The sequence below is a fragment of the Zingiber officinale genome, chromosome 5A (genome assembly GCF_018446385.1).
Source record: "Zingiber officinale cultivar Zhangliang chromosome 5A, Zo_v1.1, whole genome shotgun sequence".
NCBI lineage: Eukaryota > Viridiplantae > Streptophyta > Magnoliopsida > Zingiberales > Zingiberaceae > Zingiber > Zingiber officinale.
This window is the reverse complement of record NC_055994.1, coordinates 93378330-93399624: the sequence shown is the minus strand read 5'-3', so window position 1 is coordinate 93399624 and position 21295 is coordinate 93378330. Positions and strand designations below refer to the sequence as shown.

The following is a 21295-nucleotide window of genomic DNA, read 5'->3' as shown; positions in this document are numbered from 1 at the left end:
AATTATTTATAGTAGAAATCAAATATGACAAACAAAAAAAAAAGTAAAAACTAACAGATATAAGAAGCAATCATAATTATAGTCACGGATTAGAAATATAGGCTAATGGTCATCAGGTGTGTTTAAGTTCCAAGCAATCATATTTCAATGGAACTAACAATCTTGTTTATCAGGAGGATTGTGTTTCACATCCCCAATAGTCACGGATTGTGTGTTTCACATCTCCAATAGTCACCATTGCAGACCTAAATCAAATCTGAAAACAGAAACTTGGAAGTGCAATTAATCTACAACACTGATGATCTTGAATAGTTGGATCTTAACAAGCAGTTCATCAGTAAAGAACTGAGAAATATGCAAATAACTACAAATGAATACAATTGATGATCTAGAATAGCATGTACACAAGCTTACTAAAAGGTACAACTGACAATCTAATTGCAGTTCATATTGATGCTCCAACAAGTCTCATAAAAAAACTAAATTACTGCATATATATATCAGTCTAGTTTTAATTTTTTTTTTTTGTTTTGTTTTGTTTTTTTTTTGGTGCAAATCATACTTCAATAGATAGGAGAATGTGATGTCTTGAATTTGGAGAATGATAATTCTGTTTCTGCATCGAAAGGTGCTGATTCATACACTATGGACTTAGAACGTGAGAATGGTAATTCTACGTCTGCATCATACGATGTTGGCTCAGACATCATCATCGATCTAGGAACTGAGAATGACAACTCTACATCTGCATCAAAAGGATCAAAAATGATTCGACTAGGAGTTGAGGTAGTCGAAGGCATCTTGATGGTTTGAATATGTTCAAGGTCCTTAATGACTTCTTCCATCGATGGACGTTTATTAGGATCGCCAGCAACACAATTTAGCGCAAGCTGAACTGCAAGGTGAGCAGCTTCCAATGGATACTTCCCGTCGAGCCTTGGGTCCATCAGGTTATTAAGATTCTTCAAACCAGAGGTAGAGGAAATGATAAATTTTTGCAAGTAGCTGTCTCTATATATTTTTGTGCTTGAATCTACAGGGCTTTGAAACTCTTGGGGCATCAACCGTTGCAAATTTAAGTCCAAGTAGGCTACATGCTGACCCGAGAGAATTTCCAGCAATGTGGCTCCAAATCCATGCACATCAATCTTTTCACTTAGCTCGCCTGAAAATAGAAAAGAAAAAGAAAAGACTAAATAAATAATACATCAAGTAGTCCAACATTGAAAAAGCTGAATCATTTGTTAGAAGTTTAGTTGTCTATGAGTAGATGAACATTGATCTTAGCACAGGATAATATGCAACTATCAAGCTTAACCTGCGTTGACTTTTGTAGTGAAATCTGCAAAGAGACCTATGCCATGAAAACATTTCAGATATGTTTTTTTTTTCTTAATTGACAACTAGACGTCATTCATTCGATGAGAAATAAAGCGTAAGCAGCAACTTTCAAAATAGTAGAAAGAAAAATATTGACTAGAGTGAGAGCCAGTTGAAAAGAGGATTCTCACTTCTTTCTCTCTTAGAAAATCATGCACGAGATTTCCATTTCCATGGCTCCTAATTGCAAAAAGAAAAAAATATATTTTCTTCTTTTTCGATAACCTTCCTCGTGTATGTATAAAATGGAATCCATCTAATTTCTAAAAAGGTTATTAACCCTTAGCTTCTAAAAAAATCCTTTCTTAACGATTGTGAATGACAACTTTTTCCAATATATCCGAAGGTGCCATATATAACACCTATTTCAGTGTGAGAATTGAAGTCCGTTGCCGATCCAAATGTTGCAAGCTTTGAATTAAAGTTCTAAAAATTAAGGCATAGATTAGTTTCACATCTCATTTCTTAAGAGATAAGGCTGCCAGTGTATATACCGAGTCAAGCAAGATGTTAGCACTCTTCACATCCCGATGAATAATCTGTAATTTGTGTAAAAAAGCGAGAGCTCCAGCAAAACCATTCGCTATCTTTATCCTTTGGGCCCATGAAAGCTCAAAAGCTTGTTTACCTATCAACAAATAGTAGCATCAATGAAACTGGTATGGATTGAAATAGAACTAATAATCTGATTTTGAGAATTAAAAAGGTATATAAAACAATATTTAGAATTACCTTTTGACATATTTGAATTTATTAAAGGAGAATGATGTGATCCATGTTAAAGTTTTTATTTTTAATGATTTTATTTTATTTTCTGAAAATCAGAATCTAAAAATAGAAAATGTTCACAAACCAAACTAAGCACAAATATTTGCATATAATTAGCATCAACCATATGCTTGGACCTTTCTTCAGTAGGAAAGCCTTGACAGAATATTATCTACCTCTATGTCAGTCAGATTTTGTAAGTAGTAACATCAAAAGATCCATTACAAAGAGAATCAGTAGGCACTGAAAGCACAATTGCTTGCAAGTGGGCAGACATTTCATGAGATATACAAAGGGAAGCCCTGTCTTATGCTTGGGCTATATTAAAAAACAAACAAAAAAAAGATTGGTGATATGATAGAATTTTGACTCTGCTTGAACTGTGAACAGGCAATTGATATTTGGCTAAAAAACACACGACAGGGCATGCTCAATAGTTGAGAACATGAATCATCAATCAAAATGGAACCAAGACTGGCAAATCAGCATTCTTATAAGTTTAAACTGTCTGATTAAACAAACCGCTGCCTAACCATTGTCTAGTCAATTTAATTCTTCTTATCTCACCCATCAGTCAGTGTGTAATGAAGAAACACTACAGTGACCAGTGACCAGTACTAACCTGAAAATAGATGGTCAGACAAGCTCGCATTAGCCATGTATTCAAAAACTGATAAATAGATGTTTGCTTCCTTCCTGCGAAATCCTATCCACATTCTTTTATCTATTTTATTGCAATAGCCCAACAACTTTATTACATTGGGATGTGAAATCCGTTCTAAATATTTTACCTCAGCTTCAGCCTGTGAGAAAAAAAAAAAAAAATCGATAAACCACCAATTAATAACAACTAAACATTTCACATGAACTTTTTAAAACTTAATCAAACTTTTGAACAGATAAACTTATACTACTTGCACCCACTTGTGACCTTATATACTCTCATTATGTACATTTCTCCGTCTACAGATTCTATAGTGGAAAAGAAGAAAAAGTGGCTAAGCAAATTGTTGCAATTATTTTTTGATGAAACTACATAAGAAGTCTGATCATCCTCAGCCACATCAGTCCCAATTACTTAATATGTACATATATTTTATCACTCCGTTGGATCCTATACAAGATTATATCATTAGGTTATATAATTAGTAATATTGGATTTTTTAAATCACTTCTGATCGTGTTAACTGAAGGGGAGCCTTGGCGCAACAGAAAAGTTGTTATCATGTGACCAAAAAGGTCACGGATTCGAATCCTGGAAACAGCCTTTTGCAAAAAGCAAGGTAAATTTGCGTACAATAGATCCTTCCCCGAGACCCCGCATGGCGGGAGCTTCATGCACCGGGCTGCCTTTTTTTTTTTTTTTTTTTTTTTTTTTTTTTTTTTTTTCTGATTGTGCTAACTCAAATTTTCTTTGATCTCCTCTTTTTCTTGCACCTTCAATTATTGATTCAAGGTTCCTAACTATAAATCTTTATTGATCACCTTTTAACATGTCCATATCAACTATTATGATGTTATAAACTAAGTTGTAAATAGATAAAGATGTAAGGATGTATTTGTAATAATTCTTATTATTCAATAATATATATAGGTAAAAGGGAATAGCTAGGGAGATGAGGATAATTCCTCCCAATAACATGATATTAGAGCCATATGTATCCTTGAGCTCATCTTTGTCTCTCGGAATTGCTCATATCTTTTTCATGTACTTTGTTTGCTTACTATTTCTCTTGTGACGTGATAGAGAGAAGCACGTGCAAGTTTATCGTTACCTCTTCCATTAACGTACCTATAACAACATTAATCATCCTAAACGCACCAAGCTGAGCAGAACAATAAGAGGCTTGAGCTCAGGCTTGGTTCGTTATCCCTAAGCTCAAGCTCGGCTCGAAAAAAAACTCATTTAAAAATTAAATGAACTCGCTTAAGATAATTAGCAATAATAATTAATAATATATTATTATATTTACTATTTATATATATATATAAAAGAGCCTCTTAATGAACATGTTTGCGAGCCTCTTAACTAACACGTTCGCCGGCCTCTAAACATGTTCACGAGCTCACGAATTAAATACTGTTAAGCTCAAGCTCGGCTCGATAATGTTTCGAGCTCGAAATCAGGCTCGAGCTCGGCTCGTTAACTTAATCGAACGAACTTTTTTTCGAGCCGAGACCCGAATAGCTCGTGAGTGGCTTGACCTCCCTACTTCTATGTTGTTGTCGATTACTATGGATGAATACCCCATAATATCATCTTTTGTTGCCTCCTTCACTAGTCGAAGCAACCTTCTGCTTACTGATCGTGTGACCTTGTATCCTTCTGCTCTATCCAAATCCCATCGTGTTTCTGATGAAGGAGTGGAAGGTTCATCGTCTCCACCTCATCTCCATCCAAAAAGAATGATCATCGGATTCAACTCTCTATGATGTCTTCTTGTGATAGTCTAGGAATCATTGTCCTCTTCACAACATCTTCGCTAAGAGTCTACAAGCATCTAGGGACAATGTCTTTACCAACAATGTCCAGTCACAGTGGCTTGGCATCCATCTGTTCTTGTTCTCAAGCACTAATCCTTGCGTCAGTCAGCTTCAACCTTGTCTAGCTGAAGGCCCCTTAGCAGCTTCTTACCCAACCCAAGTCATTAGGTCTATCCATCTAGGTTGGCAATTTTGAAAATATCAAATTCCTGAGGAGATCAACTGTGAGATCAAGGGGTTTGCTTTAGTGGATTATTTGACCATGTCAAGGCCCCTTTTGGTTATCCCTTTCCCATTGCCCAACCTAGTTCCACTATTGTTGTTCCAGGCTCCTTTACTTCTTAGCTACTTTTAGTGCTTCATTATAACTGCTCACCTCAATAGCGCACAAAGGTATTGTTAGTCCATAATGAATTTTTAAATGTTAACAAACATGTTTGAGTGGTGTGTTTGACAAGTTGGTTAATTGTACAGATTGATTGGTCGAGCAGATGGATCAGCTAGATAGAGCAGCTGAAAAGTGTGTTGAACTTTGAAAGGATGCCTAAACTACTTAAAATTTAGGTAGAATGCATTGTAAGGTATAAATCCGTCCTTAGGTCAAAGTTTACCTAAAAAGCCCAAAAAAATAATTTCCAATGATTATTATTCACCATTGGTAGAACAAACAACTTGGTTTGGTCAGTCAAGCACAGTTAATCAACCATACTCAATAGATAATGATAATTGTGATAATTGCATAATAATTATCCATTAATTGATCTGATAGTGCTTCGATCAACTAAGAAATCCTTTAGTTGACCAGAGACCGATTGAATTGAATTCAAATTTTAGATCTTGCAATAAGTCATGGATGAATTTGACTGCAAATTGTAACTACTAGAAACCATTAATAAATAGCCCCTTTGAGGGTCCTTGCTCAGAACACACATTTCCTATGAGCTCCTTTTTGTATTTTCAACTTTAGCTTTCCACCCTCTCTTCTTTCCTACACCATTTATATTTTCTTTAGGGTCGCACTGAGTTATTTTTGTTTTTCCCTTTTGCATACCACTTGTACATCATTATAAAGAGAGAGAGCGTCAAATTTTTTATTTAGAGATTGCTATCCTTGACTTGTAATCACGAGATTGTAAACAGCTAGTGAGGATTTCCATCAGAAAAGTGTCACACACAAATGACGTGTCATGGAATAGGAGGATGGAGTAGGAGGGATCTTTCGCAGCAAAAGGTCTTATTAGCATTGTTTCACTTTTTATCTTAGTTTTTTTTTACAGTTAATTAAAATTTTCTCATTGCAATAAATTTATTTTTCTTGTTGCAATTAAATTAGAATTTTCTCATTGCAACTAAATTGCAATTTCCCTCTTGCAATTTAAATTACAATATGACATTGTAATTTAATTTACAAGGTTTATAGTTGCAATTTAATTGTTGCAAGTTTTTATTTTATTTTTCTGCTACAAATTATTTGTACTATTTACATTCTTGTATTGATACTTTTAACTGAGTTATGAGTTTTCTGAAATTTGGATGAACCATCTATTCACCCCTCAACTAGTCTTCCCGACCCTTCAAATATCTCTACCGTCTGTGTCTTATAGCAGCAGTCATTCCCTTAGCTTCTCGTCTCAAGTACTTTTGAATATATGTAATTGTATATCTCCTCGTTCTCTACTCTCACACGGTCAGCACATGCTAGCAATGTTAGCCAATGGATTTCAATCATTAGTAAAGACATTTGAGATGATTCCATGTCTGCATGTAACATTTGCTTTATATGTTTTGTATTCTTGATTTCCATACCCTATTGTCGATTGTTAGATTTATAAAATCATTGAATTGTTCCATAACTCCGCCCATGATGACCGGTCATGGCCGGTCCCAAGCCCGGATAAAGGAGGAGGGTTGCATTAGGTTACCAGCCAGCGTCAAACTATAGCAAATATTCAATGAATGAATCCATTAAATTATTGTGCTAATGCTAGGTTGTTCCCCGGAAGGAACGCGTTGCAAGGTCCAACTGTAACGTCTCGGCAAGGACCGCTACATCTCCAGAACTCGGGTGTAGTGATAAATATGTAAGAGTTTCGTCTCGGCAAGGATCACTACATCTCCATGAGAACTTGGGTGTAGTGTTAAATAGACAAGAGTTCTCACACCATAGTTAGATAAGAACAAATATGAGAGGAAAACTAATAATCTAAGATTTGGAACATGGAATATAGGAACTCTCACTGGTAAATCAATGGAGGTAGTAGATATGATGATTAGGAGAAAAGTTAGTATTTTGTGTATACAAGAGACAAAATGGACAGGTGAGAAGGCAAAGATGATAGAGAACTCGGGTTTTAAGTTATGGTACACTGGAAAGAGTAAAGCAAGAAATGGAGTGGGTATTATTGTAGATAGTTTGTTAAAGGATGAAGTTGTAGGAGTAGTTAGAAAAGGGGATAGAATTATAGCCCTTAAGATAATAGTCGCGAAAGAAACTATGAACATAATTAGTGTATATGCACCACAAGTAGGATTAGATGAAGCTACCAAATTAAGGTTTTGATAGGACTTAGATGAAATATTACAAAATATTCCACCAAATGAAATGATTTTAATAAGAGGTGATCTAAATGGGCATGTCGGAGTGGAAATGAGGAATATGAGAGAGTACATGAGAGTTATGGGGTTGGAACGAGGAATGAGAAAGGGAAAACCATATTAGATTTTGCGATAACATATGACCTTATACTAGCTAATACGTTTTTTAAGAAAAGAGAAGAACACTTAGTCACATTCAAAAGTGGGAATAATAAATCGTAAATTGACTTTCTTATGGTTAGGAAGAAGGATAGAAAGATTTGTAAAGATTGCAAAGTCATCCCTGGAGAAAGCTTAACTACCCAACATAGGGTAGTAGTGTTGGATATACGCCTCAAACATAGTATCAATAGAAAGAAAATATATACAATTCCTAGAATTAAGTGGTGGAAGTTAAAGGATGGGAAACAACATATATTTAAGGAGAAGGTAGAAGTACAAGCATTAGGTGAAATATCCGATGACTCTAATACAACATGGGATAAGATGGTATCAAAGTTGAAAATAATAACTAAGAGTGTACTCGGTGAGTCAAAGGGGCATGCACCACTAAGTAAAGAATCTTGATGGTGGAATGAGAAAGTACAAGAGAAAGTGAAGGAAAAACGAATAGCTTATAAGGAATTATATATTTGTAAGAACGAGGAAAACTTAAAAAAATATACAATAGCCAATAAAGAAGCTAAGAAAGTAGTGAGTGAAGCAAAAAATGAAAATTTTGAACGGTTATATCAAAAATTGGATACAAAAGAAGGGGAAAGAGACATTTATAGAATAACTAAAGTGAGAGAAAGAAAAACAAGAGATCTTAGCCAAATAAAATGTATTAAAGATGAATGTAATAGGATATTAGTAAACGATGGGGAAATAAAAGAGCGGTGGAAGAGGTATTTTCATCAACTTTTTAATGAAGGTTTAAGTGACCAACTTAACTTAGGTAATTTAATTGGGTCAAATGAGCATAGAAACTTTAATTTTTATCGTAGAATTCAAACTTCAGAAGTAAAACAAACTTTAAATGAGATGCACAATGGAAAAGTCGTTGGACCAGATGATATTTCGATAGAGGTATGGAAGTGCTTAGGGAAGCAAGGTATTGAATGACTTACAAAATTATTTAACATAATATTGAATATGAAAAAAATGTCTGATCAATGGAGGATAAGTACTCTAGTTCTCTTATATAAGAATAAGGGAGACGTACAAAATTGTACAAACTATAGGGGTATTAAACTAATGAGTCATACTATGAAACTTTGGGAAAAAGTAATAGAAAAAAGTTAAGGAAGGAGACCACAATGACAGAAAATCAATTTGGGTTCATGCCTGGAAGGTCGACAATAAAAGCTATACATCTTCTTAGACAATTAATTGAAAAATATCGAGAGCAAAAACAAGATCTACACATGGTATTCATTGACTTAGAAAAAACTTATGATATAATCCCAAGAGAAATTATATGGAGAATTTTAGAAAAGAGAGGTGTTAGCGTAACATATATTGAACTAATTAAGGATATGTATGAGGATGTAACGACCAGAGTAAAGACTTCAAGATAGGGCTACATCAAGGATCAGCTCTAAGTTCCTATCTTTTTACACTAATTATGGACAAACTCACTGCGCACATTCAAGACACAGTACCATGGTGCATGTTGTTTGCAAATAATATTATTTTGGTAGATGAGACACGTGAAGGAGTAAATGCTAAGCTAGAATCTTGGAGGGAAACACTAGAAGGGAAAGGTTTTAAGCTTAATAGATTAAAGACAGAATATATGAAATTTAAGTTTAGCAATATTAGAAGTAATGAGACAATTGTTAAGATAGGAGAGGACGAGTTGCCTGCAACCGAAAGATTTAAATATTTAGGATCATTTTTGCAAAATGATGGAGGGATTGAGAGAAATGTCTTACATAGAATACAAGCAGGATGGGTGAAATGGAGGGGAGCGTCGAGTGTTTTATGTGACCGTAATGTACCTCTTAAACTTAAAGGTAAGTTCTATAAAACCGCAGTTAGACCTGTTATATTATATGGAGCTGAATGTTGGGCTATGACTCGAGCATATGAGCAAAAGATGAGAGTTGCAGAGATGAGGATGTTAAGGTGGATGTGTGGACATACGAAGATGGACAAAATACGAAATGAGAGCATTAGAGAGAAAGTCGGAGTTGCATTTATTGAGGAAAAACTCTGAGAAACACGTTTAAGATGGTACGGACATGTACTTAGACGACCAATAAATGCTCCAGTTAGGCGATGTGAAACTATGATAAACATGTATATCAAACGAGGAAGAGGAAAACCAAAAAAGACTTGGTTAGCAACAATAAAACAAGATAAAATTTATTTAAATATAGATGATGATATAATAGGAGATAGAGCTCAATGGCGTAAAAGGATTCATATAGCCGACCCCACCTAGTGGGAAAAGGCTTGGTTGTTGTTGTTGTTGAATTGTTCCATTACCATCAATGGTACTTCAATCACTATTCACAATTAGAGGACACTTAAGGTAATTAGTCTCAGGCATGAGTTTTGTGGTTTGTACCAATTCAACGTGCTTTTAATCGTCTTTGGCTCTCTCAGCTGCTCCTCCCCCCTCCAAATTCATAGTCATCTTCGTCATCTCTCTTTCTAAAACTTGAAGCAAATGGTTCCTCCTCTATCTACTCTTTAAGGTTTTAAATGTGAATAATGTCCATTAAGTAAACATACTAGGTCTTATTTCCTTAGCAGTATTCGTACACATGCTTTTACACCTTTTGTTTTAGTTCATTTGAACATTTGAGGTACAAATCGAGTCAATTTTACTTTGGTTTTTGAAATTGTCACCTATATCAATATAATTATTCTCAAATGACTTGGTGTTTTCTAATTAATTCTAAATTTTTCTCTATGTTCCTCCTGTTTTGGAAATTTAAAACCAATTAGGTATCTTAGAAATGTAAACTCGTTGTGCTTGGGCTAGGCATGACCTATGAGAGGTCATGTTGAGCCTAGTCTGTGAGAGGTTATGTAGGCTTATCCGAACATGGCCTAATTCAGGTAGTGTTAAGCTAGACCCTTAGAATATTCACACCTGCTTCCTTATCTAAAATGTATAATTTATGATATTTATTAAATTTGAATATCCATTTTTCATTACACCATATATCAACTTCTCTATTTTTTCTCTCTCCTCTACAATGTTTAGGGAATGAAATCAATTCCCTAAATTTAGAGAAAAGTTATTCATAAATGCAAAATTTAAGGAATGGATAGGGTAGCTGGTGCAAAGGTTTTTTAGCTACCCTATTCAAAATTTAGAGTAAAATCTTTGGATACGGTAACTGATATAAATGCTCTTATCGGTCAAATTCTACCCTAAGCACAAGCTTGAACCCAACTAGAATTGAGTCAAGCCCATTGGGCCTCGATTTAAAATATATATATATATATTTTAGTAGACTAGCCAAAAATTTATCTTTTATTTCATTATTATATTTTTGAACAATTTCCCATACTCTTATAATGGATAATCATATCATCTCATATGTATATGTATAAAGAGTTTTTTTTCATTTTAATTTCCTCATATCACAAATCAACTCTCTTCTTCCATAATGTTAACCATATGGTTTATTTTTTGATTTAATTGAAGAATAGTATCATTCCTAGAAACATAGATTTCCTTTTTCTTTTCTTTTTTTTTTTTTTTTTTTTTGAGAAATCACCTCTTTGGAAGAATGCATATGAGCTCTCTTAATAGCAACATCCAATGTGCCAGGCCCACTATTATCTTTGACCGACCCCTTGTACACAGAACCAAATAGTCCTTTTCCAATGAAGTGATCATGCTTAAAATTATCTGTGGCACTCCTCAGTTCCTTGAATTTAAAGACACGGAGACCCACTCCCTGTGCCTTCGAGCATCCTGCACAAGGGCAAAAGAAATTGTAGGTTAAGTTAATCTTCACTGTTTAATTTAGACTGTATGTGCACTCCTTAAATCATTTGATGGACTAAAATAGAGATCTATTTTCTCTCTCTCTCTCTCTCTCTATATATATATATAGATGATACACATGGAATACTAGTAAAGCAAAGAGGTGTACAAATAATTTACCTTAATTTTATATATTGACAGATCAAAACATAATTCTTGTATATTGTTTATTTTCTATTCATTAGCATTGCTATATCTTAGTTTATTTACTAACATCAATATTTACATGGCCTACTATTTTAGCTACTCTCCAGCAGAAATTGTAGCTTAATTTGCAATGGAGGATGGAGTTGACTATGAAACCTTAATCAAATATTTGATTGCCTTCATTTCTTCTCAGAAAGAAAAAAGGAGCATCCAAGCCAATCAACCAATTAATTTAATTAAGCTACCCAGCGGATAAAGCAAGCCCATCAATTGGTCAGACATGTGCTTTTTAAGCTATTTAAATCTATGATATTATATATTAAAATTTAAATTTGAATAATAAAAAATGATGGACCAACCCTCATAACTAGGGACCTCTCCCTCCTAAGAAAGAAAGAATAATATCTCTCATTCCCTCAATTTTTATCCTTCTTTAATCCCTTCACATCCCTCTGCATTTGGAAGATGAAACCAACCAAACAAGTGGACAACATTACTAAACAGTCAAATTAAAGTGGAAGTAACTAGGCAAAAAATAGAGAAATACACGGCAGGGATAGATAACTAAGATTCTTGATTATAATTATATGAAAAGTTATGGAAGCGAGAAGTATTTCAATTTCCACGTTTTTTCCCCTTTTCCACATGCAAGTGAGTGTATGTATATTCAAAACGAGTATTTACAACCAAGATTCAAAATCTCGACCGTGCCAAGATTTCGGTCTCAGACCGGAACGATACAGTTTCGGTATTTTTTTTATTTACATATAGTAATTATTAGATAAATATATTTATTGTATATAATTTAAAAATAAGTTGTATATTGATTTTATATAAGTTCTCTATTATTAAACAACTTAATATTGTTAGAAAAAATAATTAAATATAATTTTCTTTAAGGAAAATTGAGCTATCAATAACTCGAATTAAAATTGATACATCATAATATTTTACCTCTTGCAAAAAAAATCAGGGTAAGGCTACGTATAATGGATCCTTCCCCGGGACCCCGCATGGCGGGAGCTTTGTGCACCGGGCTGCCCCTTTTTTTTTTACATCATAATATATTACTTTACTAAGAAGGGGAGCCTTGGTGCAATGGTAAAGTTGTTGCCATGTGACCAAAAAGGTCACGTGTTCGAATCCTGGAAACAGCCTCTTACAAAAAGCAGGGTAAGGCTGCGTACAATGAATCCTTCCCCGAGACCCCGCATGGCGGGAGCTTCATGTACCAGGCTGCCCTTTTTTTTTTAATATATTACCTTACTAATACTAAAACGAGTGGCGAGAATCAGATGGAAACATTGATTTTTGTAATATTTTACTTAGGTAACCTTTATAATTCTCCAATATCCAAATTAAATAATCATAATTATATAAATTAATACAAAATACTATTTTGTATATAATAATTATATAAATTAACTATTTATTTATTTATTTATTTATTTAAATAATATATATTTAAATTAGTAAAAAAAATTAGAATATCAATTAAACATTAAAATAGTAAAAAAATACAAAATAAATAAAAATAAATATCAGAATATAAATTTGATTTATTAGAATTTTTATAAAAAAATTTCAAAAAATTTTATAATTTTTTTAAAAAAAAATTAGAATTTTTTAAAAAAAATTTAGAATTTTTAAATTAAATTTAAAACATTAAAAACAATTTCAGAATATTTTTTAATAAAATTTATTATTATTTAATAAAATTTATTATTATTTAATAAAATTTATTATTTTTTTAAAAAAAATTAAATATAATTTTTATATTTTATTGGGATAATTTAATTAAGATTTATAAAAACCTCTTTAAAATACCACACTTAAGTGAAAATTATTTAATTTATTTAAATAACCATATTAATTTTGCACAGTAACCCTGACGCATGTGCACCCTCAACGTGCGCGCACCCGCGACGCCTCCGACGCTAAGCGGACGCCTCCGACGCCACGCAGACGCCTCCGACAACGCCTCCGCGGCATCAGAAGTGTCCCGTAATGCTTTAGGCTCTGCGAGATACGCCTCCGGCACCCGCGATGCTTCAGGCGCCCCGTAACGACTCCGGCAATACTGCGTTCGGAGACACACGCACGTGACATACCAGTTTCGTTTCCCCGACGGAACGATAAAAACAGTTCATGTCGAGCGGCATGAAATGATATTTCAATCGTTGTTTACAACAACTATTCCCCATCAATATCACAAATTAAAAGTGCACACTATATCACTCTATAACACCCTCATCCCCAACATGTATAGAACCAAAACTAAGAAAAAAGTACAATAGTATAAAAGATTAACAAGTTCAGATTGATATTTCAATTGTAATATTCGTGGTCCAAAAGCTATGCTTTGCTTTTGTGGGAAAAAAGGTTTAACAAGAATTTGAATGTGTCATTCAAGACAAACATGCATTATGACCATTGTGGATCGACTAGAAGTGACAAAATTTGATCCAAAAGTTAACACAAAAATAAATTACCATACAAATTGATCCAAGAAATACAAACGATTACCCGGCATCACAAGCTAATACAAGAGGAGAATAACAATAAAGAACAATCAAGGGGATCAAACTCATGGGGTACACTTTGCTTTATGAAAACATGAAAAAAAAATTTATAATATGCTCACTAAAGAGTCACCCAATCAACACGTTATCTTTTTGTTACCCAATTAATGTTTATTCATCAGGTACCTTACTATATTCACCTAAATAGATCTAACCTAGTGCATGTATTGAAATTTCATGATGTGTCACTTGGCACGGGTGATTTTTTTCATTCCAAGTGAGCATTCTGATAGGCTTGGAGAACCAAGTAATATGAAATCTTCTCATTTGAGGAGATCTTGAGCCTCACCGGCATCACGATTCGCCAAGATTGTTGATGATTATTGGCATTGCAGTTGTAACTTCACATCCTTGCGCCCACATTTGGGTCAAAAGTGAGGAGAGACCAAGGAGAATAAGTTAGACTAATATAATCCTAACACTAATATAAAGCTTATATTATTATGAATTATATTAATATATAATATAATAAATTTTAATATACAATTAACTATATAAAATTTACTAATATATCAAATAATTATCTAAGAATTAATTATATATTTTAATTAGTAGCTGAATTTAATATATAAGAAATAATTGTGCAGTTTGATTTTCTAAAGTATTAATTAATACATATAACTTATAAGTTGTAAGTGTATTAAAATTAATATGAGTATTTAATATACATGAGGATTATTTAATTTTGGTCTTGGCCTCTTAGATATGTGAACTTATCAAATGAGCACCATTGCTCTTGTGAAGTTGAAGGGTTAAGCTGGCCTAATTTGGCCTTAAAACAGATTCAGCATGGAGGGAAGACTAATAGAATAGTTGATGAATTCTAGGGAGGAGCATTTTCTATAAAAATAAATCACTCTTGTTATTCAATGCCATTGATAAGGAATTCAGCCAACCAACTTAGATTAGAATTTTTTGAAAGAAAAAACTTAATTTCAACCAAGTCATCGATACATATCTAGAGAGAAAATAAAGTTCTTTTTAACAAATGACTTTTTGTTCACCTGAAGTTGATGCTGCATCTGTTATATTGGGGGCAAATTCATGTGGTTCTCGCAAGATGATATTTGTTTTTACCTGAGAAATCAGTACAACCATATGAGAGAAGGAACCATGCTGTAGCTTTTGACTTATAGCTTCATTAAATAAACCAAATAAATTTGTAAATTGATCATAGATGAAATTTTAAAAAACAAATTGTCCATCAACAAGCATTAAGAAATGGGATTTTTAAAAGACAACTCTTGAAAAAGGGCAACCTACAAAAATGCAAGATTTCATCTTCAATGAATGTGTTTTGTTATTTTTCTGAGACTTGTTTGAGTGGTTGCATGTGAGTGAAAGGAAAGAAGATGAAAATGAGGAAGATAAGAGATGAGGACAAAATGAAGGTTCCCCTGCTTGAGCCAGCTAAGAATTACATGATAGTGATATTTAATAATAAAGAAAGTTGGAGGCAATGATTTCTACCCTCCTTGATGTGAACTTTCTCTATCCCCTATTTCCGGGCGAGTCACTCAATTTAACTAATAATCAAAACCAGGATTCCATTGTTTCACCATCAGACCTAATTGAAGGGCTGATGATTTGGTATGCCACAGTTATTGTCATCCTCTAGGTATGCCTATAACACATAATACTAACATTCTTAAAACATCTGATGTAGTCATATGAGAACATATCCTTGATATCATGATAAATGTCAAATGTGGACGGGAAGGAATATCATGCATAGAGTTCTACCCATTAATAACAGACCAACAAGTTTTATTAAACAAAAATAGTTGGTAGAAAGGCACATGGCGCACAACAAGGAGACCGATTATATCTCCACTCCATTCTCCTTTTCTGTTATCAGTATCTTTCTCTAGTGATGTCCAACCTACTTTTCTGTATCCTCATAAAAAGCTAAATCCCTTAGGTAATGTTTAGTAGGAAGAAGGGAATACAATTGGAATGGTTTATTTGCTATAATAATCCATTCCAATGTTTGAATGAATAATTTGATGTGGGATGATCATTCCAAAGAATGACATATTTCATTCCATTCATCCCATAGTTTAAGAATGACATATTTCATTCCATTCATCCCATAGTTTAAGAGTCAAAATGCTTGATACTGTGGCATTTGATACTTCCTATTTATTGGTAAATGTAAATTAGAGATAAAAAAGATGGGCAAACCAAACATCTAGGTGAGTCGAGCAGACTGAGTGATACGATTTGCTTTTATCTCATTATGTGGGATTAAAAAAGGGTGTCATAATTTCCTTCTCTTAAAGCTTGGCATCCCATCAAAATATAAAGTCCAATTCAAAACCCAAAATCATTCCTAATCGGTGGCTTCACATCCCATCAAATAAAGTCCAATTCAGAACCCAAAATGGTGGTATGGGTATTTAAAACTAAAGCTTTAAAGGATTGTTCCATGTAAGAGTTTGGAGCTCTAACCTGAATGATATTGTTAGTTTTGGTATTGTGATACCGTGGCATTTGCCATACTTATGAGCATATTGAGATCAACTTAAATGAGATTTGTTAAACATTTGATGAGCAGGTTAGTTCTTGTAGCATTCTTGTGAGATCAACCCCAAACTTGTATGAGACTCAAATTAAATGATGCCTAAACTTGTCCAAAAATTGGTACTTCCATTCCCCTTCTTCACTTTTTATAATGTTTAACTTTCTTATAATCAACGAATGAAATTAAAGGATAATCTTAGGATGAGAATCTTCATATCCCAGTCGATGAGATAGGTTGAGATTATTGGCATAAGTGGAACAATAACATTCACTCATGTCGACACAATATCGGTATTGGTTGCTGACCAAACAATTATGTTTTGACCATTCAAACTGATATTGATCAACACTTAAAATCATATGGTGTTTCATTTGCAGTGTGAATTATTTTCTGTTTAGAGATGACATGACTCATATATTTAGAAATATGACTTGTCAGCCATATTTTTACCAATCATAAGCAAAGTAGGATTCAAAAGTACACATTTACGAAAGTACACAATAGCCCAAGACAAGAATAAAAACACATTATGCAAACTAATTAATTTCACAATGAAAAATAAAACTAAAACAAGTAGAATCAGACTAGTATCATATTTCTTAGAACTATAGAATATTGATTGAATTACCAAAGTATGTTAATGTGATCAGGTACGCTTACGAAACTAATATGCATCTAATGTTGACATACTAATTATGAGTAGCAATCATACCGAGAATAATCTAAATGTTTCGTTCAATTGCACTATTGGAAAAAGGGTCATATATTGTTGTATCCTACTATCTGCTTCTTTGATTTGTTTCAGAATGCGTGTACCATTGAGCATAAGGTAAACAAAATTGTAATTCTGCAAGGAGTCAATGACTTGGTAAGCCTTCTCCAGAACATCTTTCAGCCTTTTCAATGTCACCACAGTTATGTCACTGAGTGGCTTGCCTTGGAGCTGCTCCAAGTTCTTAGAAATATACCACAAGTATTCTTTAAACTCCAAGCAAACATCCTTACACTTTTGCGAAGTTTCAATAGCATCAATAATCTTATCTATCACGTGGATTATGTCGACCAAATCCCCAACAGTCGCCATTGCAAACCTAAATCAAATTTGGAAACATAACCTTGTTATTGTAGTAAATCTAAAATATTGAAAATGTTGAATAGTTGGGTTTTTTATATATCCATGACAGAGATACAATTTTGAAAATAAAAAATCTATGTGACAAAAATTATAAAGTTACATCTATACACTAAAAAATGAATTATCATTATCATGTTAAATTAAATTATTCACACATCCTAATAATTAACTTCATTATCCAATAAAATTAAAACAGACGAATTCACCTATCTTGAAAAAATATATATTTTCTATTTGGGGTATAAGGAGTAAGGGTGAACATATGGTGGCCAATGGAAGACGCCAAACTTACCTCATTCCTTCCTTGCACTATGGTGGATAGGAAATCAGGATGACTTTTTCCTGTCGTTACATTAACTTTGGATTCTTCACTTTTTGTGGCTTTCCAATATCTTTGAAATTTTCACTTTTTGCTGATGATTCTAACAGGTTCTTCCACTCTCTGATTGCCTCCTTTAGCAAGGGAGTGATTCTTTCTGCAACTAAGAGCTAGGGCAAGCTTAAGAACCCAGGCGGTTCAACAAGAAATTCTTGGTTGCTTAAGCTATTCATGGACTATTATAGGAAGGTGAACTTTTGTAATCTCAAATTCTATATCCATCTTATTCCCAAGTTCAATGGTGCTAGCTCACCTAGTGACTATCAGCCGATAGTATTAGAGCACCTATTAGTTAATCTTATTTTGAAGGTCTTTACTATTCGACTCAAAAAGCTCATGCCAAAAGCTAATGAGTGGGTTAGGTTGAGTTTTTTTTTCTCAAAAAATAGAAGTAACAAGGATTGCTTCATATGCACCTAAGAGGTTATTAATTGGTGTCAGTCTTATTTTGAAGATGCTACGATATCAAGCTAGGGTACAAAAAGGCATTTAATAATATCAATTGCGATCACTTAGCAAATTCTTCTTCAGGCTTCCGACATAAGTGGACCTCATGGATTGGCCATCATTGCTAGAGTGAAGGGAGCTATTCTAATTAATAACTATATGGGTTCTTGGTTTCAGTGTAGGAGATGCATCCGTGAGGGTAATCCACTTTCCCCGTATCTTTTTGTGCTCTTGATTAATGCTTTTCATTGTATTCTATTGAAGAGCAGGACGACTAGCATTATTTAGGGGGTGGCTCATGGATGTCTGGACTCAGGGTTCCAAATCTTTCAATATTCTGATGATACCCTATTTCTCGACTAACCCCACTATGGTCCTAAATCTCTGAATCTTGGTTGCGACTTACTATTTTCAATGATCCAAGAATCAACTTTGGGAAGTCATCCTTGATGTATTTGGGCAACGAAGACTGTCGTGGCTCAGTTATCTTGAGCTTATTTAGTTGTCCTCTGTAGCATCTCCCCTTGGTTGAGGGTATGCAGACCTAGTTGAGCTTATTTGGGTGATCTAATTGATAAAGTTAATTTGATGTTTGAACCTTGGCAAAAGGCCTTTCCTTAAGAGGCAAGCACACCTTGGTTAATAGCGTTCTCTTGATATTCATCTTCTACCCATGCTTGATGTATCTTATTCCGATTGGGATCAAGGCCAGGCTGGATTCTATCTACAAGAGATTCTTTTGGCAATCAAGTGAGCCACAACTCACCGGTGAGATTCTTTAATCCACATTAACTCTATTAATAATTACTAAATAGTAAATGGCTTGATATGCAAATGATTATTTAATTAGTAGTTCACATTATCTCTATTTATTTGATTATTTACAGGTTCTCTTAAGGAAAAAAGTTCCCTATCGTTTATTGTATTCTTCTAAGAGGCAATTTGATATTTTAGTAGCCATAACAAGTGTCGAGGGAGACTACAAGGCTATGGCTCTTGCCACATGTAAACTTATTTGGCTCAAAGAGTTGATGACTGAGTTAGAGTAATGCTCTTACTATCTAATAAAGTTGTATAGTGGCATTTGGGTTACCATGCTCATTGCTTCCAGCCTAGTATTTCATGAGGACAAAACATATACGAATGATTGTCGCTTTATTAGGAAAAATATGCAATGCAAGAGATTATCATTTGTTTGTTATCTCAGTAACCAAATTTACTCACTAAAGCCTTGAGAGATCATAGAATTGAATATATATACATAAAACGAGTTGGGAGTTTGAGATACTTACAAACCAACTTAGGGTTGTTAGGGACCTATTTCTATACAATTAACGGATCAGTTCAGATTATTCAGGAATTATGAAATGTAACAAAAAAAACTAATCCCCTATTTGCTAGGAAAGGAAGTAAGAAAAAGAAAAAAATATCGGGAAGAGATATGATGTAAATCTTGCTTTTTTCAAAAATAAAGTTACAGAGGATAGCAAATTGAGAAGATTATTTCTTCTCAAAACTGAGAAGAAAGTAACTCTCTTCTTCTCCACTTATAAGTTTACCTATTTATATATCCATTCTTCCTCAAACATCCCTCATCAACCACCCTTCATGGTGTCAGCAGCTGCCACGAAACAACCTTCTCTAGCAAACCAATTTTTTCCTGTTTTTGCGCATAGCAGTTATAGCTCTGCAGAACGATGTGCACTTGCTTTCATTTGGACTAGACTACATTTTCTCAAATGAAGGAGCATGCTCCTCATGCAACTCCATAGTGAGCTTTTTTAGCACCAGAGGAATTTGTAGATCGGCTAGCAATTCACAAATGCAGAGAAAAGGCTGGGGAAGAAATTGTGAAAGAAGATGACTGAAAAGGAAGGCAAAATAATCTTTTATGCCTTTTCAATTTTCCTATCATTTTATATAAATTAGTTCTTGTAATTTCGTTCCCTCTTCTCTCTTTTCACTAAACAAATACCCCAAAAAATAGATGAATATTATAACGAATACTTTATTGTAGAGCTCTGAACGATAGAAATTTTTATAAACAATGGAATACATTCAAATAACTAGACTAATTAAAACTATAAATAAACATTTCAAACGGAACAAACTTAGAAGACACTTAAATTTTTTACCTTGCAGCAGTTCAGGAAAAATATCAAATATCCTCAATAGGCCTGAGTAAGGAATAGCGAGTTAAAAATTACAAGAATCAAAGAACTACCTAATTCTGTTTCAAACACCAAACACATTGGAATAGCAGATGAAGAAAAAAAAATGGTATGTCTTAAAAAGAAAGCAAAATTATTACCTCTTAATCGGGACGGCCGGTACGTTGGGCTTCGATGATCTGAGCAACCCTAAAAGCAAATTCGAGAAAACCTAACTACTCCCTTGTCTCCCATTCCTTTTATACAAAGAAATCGAGTTAGAGAGGCAGAAAAGTCGCATATTCGGACGAGAACAGCGTGGCGACGGTCGTATGCGGACAGCCTGAGTTCACTATCACCGAGTGTGCTCAATGTCAACGTGTAGGGTTCGCGAAGAGATTGACACGGTCTAAGACTAGGAAAGTCACACTAGGCAAGTCTCATTTCTCTGATTACCTCGAGATTTCGTCGCATAATTCCGACGAGCAACACTGTGGGGACGACCGTGTACGGACGGTCTGAGTTCACTATCACCGAGTGTGAAAGTCACACTAGAAAAAAAACTCATGGTCATGGTAGAAAAGTCTCATTCTGACGGGTTGAATCTCGTGATCCAATAAAACTGATTAGGAGTGGATCGTTCATAATTATAATCGGATCAATCGTAATTAATTGTGATGGTACTATCTTATCCACTGTCAGACAGTCTTCAG

General features: G+C 34.0%; 1 protein-coding gene across 1 annotated transcript; it reads right to left on the bottom strand.

Moving 5' to 3' along the window:
- Positions 1 to 563: 563 nt before the first annotated feature.
- Positions 564 to 21038, bottom strand: LOC121979803 (probable serine/threonine-protein kinase PBL11). The gene is made up of 8 exons (XM_042531794.1): positions 20744 to 21038; positions 17184 to 17562; positions 14952 to 15024; positions 10947 to 11146; positions 2771 to 2951; positions 1875 to 2008; positions 1707 to 1806; positions 564 to 1165 (listed from the first exon to the last, which is right to left on the bottom strand). The coding sequence occupies exons 2-8, from the start codon at positions 17553 to 17555 to the stop codon at positions 564 to 566; spliced, it is 1662 nt and encodes a 553-aa protein (XP_042387728.1). The 5' UTR covers positions 17556 to 17562; positions 20744 to 21038.
- Between the last annotated feature and the right edge of the window lie 257 nt (positions 21039 to 21295).

Excerpts from the sequence above, each read along its gene's own strand:
- LOC121979803 (XM_042531794.1), bottom strand. The coding sequence starts at position 17,555 with ATGGCGACTGTTGGGGATTTGGTCGACATAATCCACGTGATAGATAAG. Across the intron at positions 1,807-1,874 it reads CTAACATCTTGCTTGACTCG|AACTTTAATTCAAAGCTTGC; the intron begins GTATATACACTG and ends CTTAATTTTTAG. Across the intron at positions 1,166-1,706 it reads CTTCGGATATATTGGAAAAA|GCGAGCTAAGTGAAAAGATT; the intron begins GTTGTCATTCAC and ends TTCTATTTTCAG.